At 38.6% G+C, this 6474-nt stretch overlaps 1 protein-coding gene across 1 annotated transcript; it reads left to right on the forward strand.

Moving 5' to 3' along the window:
* Window positions 1-1982: 1982 nt before the first annotated feature.
* On the forward strand, window positions 1983-3514 carry LOC122290508 (NAC domain-containing protein 72-like). Its single transcript, XM_043098260.1, has 3 exons — window positions 1983-2255; window positions 2365-2633; window positions 2772-3514. The coding sequence occupies exons 1-3, from the start codon at window positions 2075-2077 to the stop codon at window positions 3339-3341; spliced, it is 1020 nt and encodes a 339-aa protein (XP_042954194.1). The 5' UTR covers window positions 1983-2074; the 3' UTR covers window positions 3342-3514.
* Window positions 3515-6474: the final 2960 nt, after the last annotated feature.

Here is a 6474-nt window from a genome sequence, read left to right on the forward strand (position 1 = left end):
TACTGCTGGAAGGCATTGAAAATAAAACTTGTCCATGATAAAGTCTACATCGGCCTGATCGTCTGACAAAAGTCATTTTACCGTAAGATGAGAACAATCGAAAAGTGAGGAAGAGTAATCTTAAATCAAACCAATAAGATCGAGACCTTCACTTAACTTAATACCAGAATCAATAAAGTACTCTTGAGAAAAATATTATCTAAACTTATAATTTTACTCACACAATCATATGACACGTCAACTATTGAAATAGTGAATATTTTAAAATTTTAAAATTCAAATTAAAAAATAAAAAATTGGTAAAATATGACATATACTTAAAGAGTTTTGTTATATATAATTATTTTTACATATTTTTTATATACTCTATTGATGTGATTGATTAAAATAATTATTTTATATTAAAAAGCACTGCAACCAGTTATATTAGTAAAAAGTAATTTTTTATACTTAATGAATTCTATTACATATAATTATTTTTACGTATTTTTTATATATCTTATTATTATTATTGATCAAAACAATTATTTTATATTAAAAAGTGATGTAACTAGTCATATTAATAAAAAATTAACTATACATATAATTTTTTATACTTCATATGTATGATATTGTGCATAAAATCATACGTACACGTAATACTTAAAGTCTTAATCTTATTCAACCGAATGATCGATCTACATAATTAGTTAGCATAATTAACTAAATGTTTAGACGTTTTAATCGTTGTCGATCGAGCTTGATCCTCAAACGCGGTTTTATTTAGGGACCAAAATGTGAAAAGGACTTTAATTTATGCATGCATGCCAAGTGCAAAGTTCCTCGCCATCGGCTTTTTGAATCAACGTGTGTAAGGCTGCAACCGTATTCAGACTTGAAGGTCATGATTCAGCCAGCAAACTAGAAACTAGGTGGACCGACACCGCAGTATCTTTAGTTTTTCATGGCATGTGTATTCTTTTGTGCCGAGAGTTTTGGGAGAGAACCATTCATCTAGTGCCACCTAATCAACAAATATCTGCACGTGGCGTGAAGCAAAATATCTACCTTCAAAGTCCAAACAAGATAATCAAACACCCAATTGAATCGATCCACATTCCGATTAATTTAAACATCCTCTTGCGGTTTCACATTATTTGACAAAATTAAGATCTTGGACTTCTACTTTTCAAAAGACAGCTCACCACCCTCAAAGATACCACATGTCACGGCTTATGTAAGCGAAATTCCTCCTATGTTTTTCATTTTATTCTCAGATATTTTATCCTTTTTTTTTTTTTTTAGGTTTTTGTCATGACTCGACCAAAAGAGTCAAAATATCCCAACAAAAGCATTGCCATTGTCCTGTACCTCTCTAACCTAAGAATCTCCACGCTCACAAAATTCTAAAACCACCTCAATCAAACAGTAACTATCCTGTTAATGAGATCCCTCAAAAACATTTTGACCAAAAGCCACATCATTGCCAATCTTTTTGGTGAAAACCCTCCAATGGACCATACCATTTATATTTTTATACACTTGTAAGCAAGCCATAGAGGTTGATGAGTGGAAGAAACCTAAAAAGGCTTTAAAAAAATTTTTGTTTTTCTTCTTTTTATTTGAGCTAACGTGGCACCAAATTGAACCGTTACAGCTAATTTTTTGGAATTTTCTTTCTTTCCCTTTCACTTCTCCTTTTTCACAATTACAGCCTAACTCTCTCAACACGTGTGTCCACGCCGCTGATCCATTTCGCTGACGTGGGCTTTGCCACGTGGGTAGTATTATTGTGGGGGTTCATGCACCGAAGCGAGGTTCTCTCTCGAACCAGATAAGGTCGACCACACCATAACATCGAACATCGAATCGGGACACGTGGGAGTTTTTAAAGGGGAAGAACTCAGTGTCTCCCATTCAGCCAAGAGCAAGACAAGGACGAGCGTACGACTCTCGGTGTCCCCTCATGTCTAAAATCTCTCTATAAATAAACCCAACCTGTTCAACTATTAAAAAAAAGAAAAAGAAGTAAATTCAAAATCTTGCTCCATCTCTCTGAGTATTCTTTTCTCCTTGAGGAAAATCGTTGCCGGAAATGGGTGCGCCGGAAATGGGTGCACTTTCTCAACTAAGCTTGCCGCCGGGATTTCGGTTTTATCCGACGGACGAGGAGCTTCTGGTGCAATATCTATGTAGAAAAGTTGCAGGGCAGGATTTTGATTTGGAAATTATAGCTGAGATTGATCTGTACAAATTCGATCCATGGGTCTTACCAAGTGAGATTTCAACCCCAGAATTGAATAATTAAGCTAGCTCAAAGCAACAATCTTGAGCCATAATTCAATCCTGTATTAAAGTTTCTCATATTTAATTTGGTGCTTGCAGGTAAAGCAATATTTGGTGAAAAAGAATGGTACTTCTTTAGTCCTAGGGACAGAAAATACCCAAACGGTTCAAGACCCAACAGGGTTGCGGGTTCTGGGTATTGGAAGGCAACTGGGACTGATAAGATTATCACCACGGAGGGTCGTAAGGTTGGCATAAAGAAAGCTCTCGTTTTCTACATTGGAAAAGCCCCCAAAGGAACCAAAACTAATTGGATCATGCACGAGTACCGCCTCTTAGAACACTCGCGAAAGAACGGAAGCTCTAAGGTAACAGAAATTTTTGTTACATCGTGGTATTCCAGGCTCTTTTAGATACTCTGGTTTCTATTCGATTTGTTTTAGGTGGTTTTACTTTCTTTTTCTGATGAGAGTTTCTTGTTCTTGTTTCTTTTCTTTTAATTGCAGCTGGATGATTGGGTTTTGTGTCGGATTTATAAGAAGCACTCGAGCAGTACTGCTCAGAAGCCTACGACGAGCATTTCAAGCAAAGAACATAGCAACGATTCATCGTCTTCGTCCCACTTAGACGATGTCTTGGAGTCATTTCCTGATATTGACGACCGCTTCTTCGATTTGCCGCGCATGAATTCTCTCAGGAACCAACAGCATGATCATGATCAAAAGCTCAACTTTCAGAATCCGGGTTCCGGAAATTTCGACTGGGCCAGCCTTTTAGGCGTTAACCCCGTGCCCGAATTCGCCCTGGAAAATTATGCTCAGGCTCAAACGATTCATACAAGTAATGACATGTACCTCCCTCCCATCCCGCCGCTTTGCCACGTGGAATCCCCGCCGGAGAAGTTCAGGCACACGGCGGATGAGGAGGTTCAAAGTGAACCCATAACTCAACGGGTCCATAACTCGGTCTACTTTCAGCCGAACCCGAACGTTTTGACTCAGAACTATTCAAACTCGCTAGACCCGTACGGATTCCGGTATTCGAATCATCCGGGTGGGTTCGGGTTCCGACAGTAAAAAAAAAGTTACAAAAACTTCGGAGACCGGAGTGAATTACTATTTAGAACAGTGGGATTAGAATCTAGATTCTAGATTGCTGTAAATATTTTTGGGATTCTTTGGGCAAACGTTTTGGCTTCAGATTCCAAAAGTGGAAACCTATTTTTAAATGTCATCGATATTTTTAATTATGATTATCTTATCAATTTATTTTATATTGCATCTAATAATTGTCATAAATAAATAATTGATTAATTAGTTTACACCACTGACTATCAATATAATTGAATTTAACTTAAAAATGACTTTAAAATTTAAATGGTACAAATTAATTTATACTGTATAAGATTATATGTGGTATAGAAATTTTAGAAATAATTTACAATTAGCATTCCAAGATTGACAGCATCATGTTTGGGGATTATAATTTCACGTAATTCACGGGGACCCTCATTTTTCCATAGCTCGAATGCTTGAATGATGTTTGGACACCAATAATTTGCCCTCCATATGTTACATGAGCATGTTATTTGGTCAACAACGATAGTGTTTCAACTTTTTAGCCGCAATTATGTTGGCATGTGACCGATGAATTTTGTTGGCAAAAATAGCAATGTTGAAGGCGGCGACGGGACAACGTGATGGGGCATGCTAAAGATATTTAGCGTAATGAAAGGTATAGCAGTGTGGGACAGTGACGTTAGTGATTAAATGTTTAGAGGAGGTGTTAGAAGACAAAAAAAAGATCTCACAAATAGATTTATATATTAACATGGCATACTGTTAGTATATTACGTGTTTATTTTTTTTAATCCCTTACTCTTCCACTCTCTCTCTCCTCGTTCCACTTACAGCTCTTTGCAGCTATGCGACCCTCCCCTCACCTGACTCTCTCTCCTAGCCACAATAACGTCAACCATTACCAACCGTTCCCCCTCACCGGTAACCTTCGACTGGACCTAGCCCATCGCAATGCAATCCATCTCCCTCTCCTCCTCCCAGCCACACTGCGCCACTACAGTCTTGGTATTCGGACGGCAACACCAATCATGGTGACTTCTTCTGAGAGGTGGAGCCTTGTTGAATAGAGTGGCACTGCAGGCAGTGTTTTTAATTTCGTACCGTATCGGCCAGTACGACTGAAATATACCATACCGGCTATTGGTCCGGTATAGAAATTGTAAATATTTTGTACCGGTCCAAATACCGGCTTGGACTAGGTTACATACCGGCTAGTATTTCAACATTCACTTTTTTTTTTCTCATTTCTTCACATTACAAATTCATTTGTTTACTTTCAATTCAGACCAAGTCTATTTATAATTTATATATATGTATTTATACATAATTAATTCATATATAGATTATTATTTTAGAATATAATTAATATATATTTATATATATAATTTATTCATATATCGACTATCTCGAAACGGTACACGTACTGATATCGAAATATTTTTTTCTAATGCATTAACAGGTATGACATCCGGTACGGTATTCAGAATATGGATTTCAGGTCCACCCAAGGATAACATAGTGAAATGAGATATGCTTTACACAAGGAACTGACAAAGAGGACAACCTGTAGATCTAGGTTGGTGGGAAACTTTCGGCATCACCTTCTATGTATGGTTCCGGTGTGGGGGTGGTCAAACGGAGGAAGGTGGCTAGTTTGTGGCTCATGGTGAAGGAAGAAAATACTCTGTTTCAATGGCAGGGGCGAGAATCAGGGGAGGAGGAGAAAGGAAGATAATTAAGATAAAAAAGGGGGGAGATGTGGCACATTGGTAGTGTGCCACATCAGTGTGTGGGATCTCTTTGTAGGATTCTTTTGTATCTATAGTGTTTTTCTTAGAGCATAACTTCAAATCAGTCAATCTATTCTTCTTCAAATAACAGCTTTTCAATGCGAAAATGCCACGTATAAATCTTATTTTATCAGTACTATAACCGCATGTATGAGAATAACCTTCTCCCCCCTTCTCCATATGATTCTTGCTCCATAGACCCTCCTTTGCCTCTCTCGTAACCACCTCGCAACGGTGTCAAGCCCTCCCCCCACCACCTCGTAACTACATCGAGCCCTTCCCCCACCCCCTCTCAAGCCGAACCCCTCACCTACGGACCTTCCTCCTCTCCCCTGCGGGAACTCCCCTCACCTGTGGTCCTCTTCCCTCCACCTCTCGCAACCAAGCCCTCCCCTTGCCCTCTCGACGAAAACCCACAACCTCTTGCCCCTCTCTCGTGACGGTGGCAAGAAAACTAATAGACCTCTACACCCACCCTCAAAGCCCCCCCTCAGTTGTGATCCTCCCCCATCTCTCTCGAAGTTGAGCGAAGGACTTTGAATTGGTATATTCCCTACCAGTCGTCGACAACGATGACGTAACCCTCAAAGTCGTGACACTCTAAGGGCGTATTTGGTGCCGTTAGCCTCTTTGGTATGCCCTTTTACCATTTAATTTTTCAAATAATGGTTAGATTGTGATATCTAAAGACTAAATTCCTTTTCTCTATCATCATGGTGGAAGAGGCTGAAAAACATGTTGGCTTGGTGGGCAACGGATGGGCGAAGCAATGGATTTTTTGATGCTCTATTTTTTTGTTCAAAATAAATGGTGATTTGAATTGATTTGTGATTATTTGATACATGTTTAGATTTATGTTTTGAGTTGGTTTGTGTAATTGAGGGAACGATGTTTAGGTCTCATTGAGGGAATGTTGGGCGACAGACGATGAAGAAAGACAATGACATTTTGAAATTATCAAGTACTTTGATTTTATGTTATTTAGCGTAGACTTGCTGATGTGGCGCCCTTTGATTGGGTGCTGTTAAATGTCTAAAACCAACCGAACCATTCCAAAGAAGAACTAATATGTTTATGGTAATATATTAATGAAGTTGGTATTTGAAAAGCTCCTCCCCTCAATGTAGATTAATAGATTAATTATTGTTGGTATGATCTTTTTGGTGTTTCTATTGTAATTGAATTGGAGAGAGAGAGAGAGAGAGAGAGAGAGAGAGAGAGAGAGAGAGAGAGAGAGAGAGAGAGAGAGAGAGAGAGAGAGAGAGAGAGAGAGAGAGAGAGAGAGAGAGAGAGAGAGAGAGAACTCTTTAAGCTATTGAATCTTAGGGTGGCAATTTGTG

Source organism: Carya illinoinensis, chromosome 12 (assembly GCF_018687715.1).
Source record: "Carya illinoinensis cultivar Pawnee chromosome 12, C.illinoinensisPawnee_v1, whole genome shotgun sequence".
Taxonomy (NCBI): domain Eukaryota; kingdom Viridiplantae; phylum Streptophyta; class Magnoliopsida; order Fagales; family Juglandaceae; genus Carya; species Carya illinoinensis.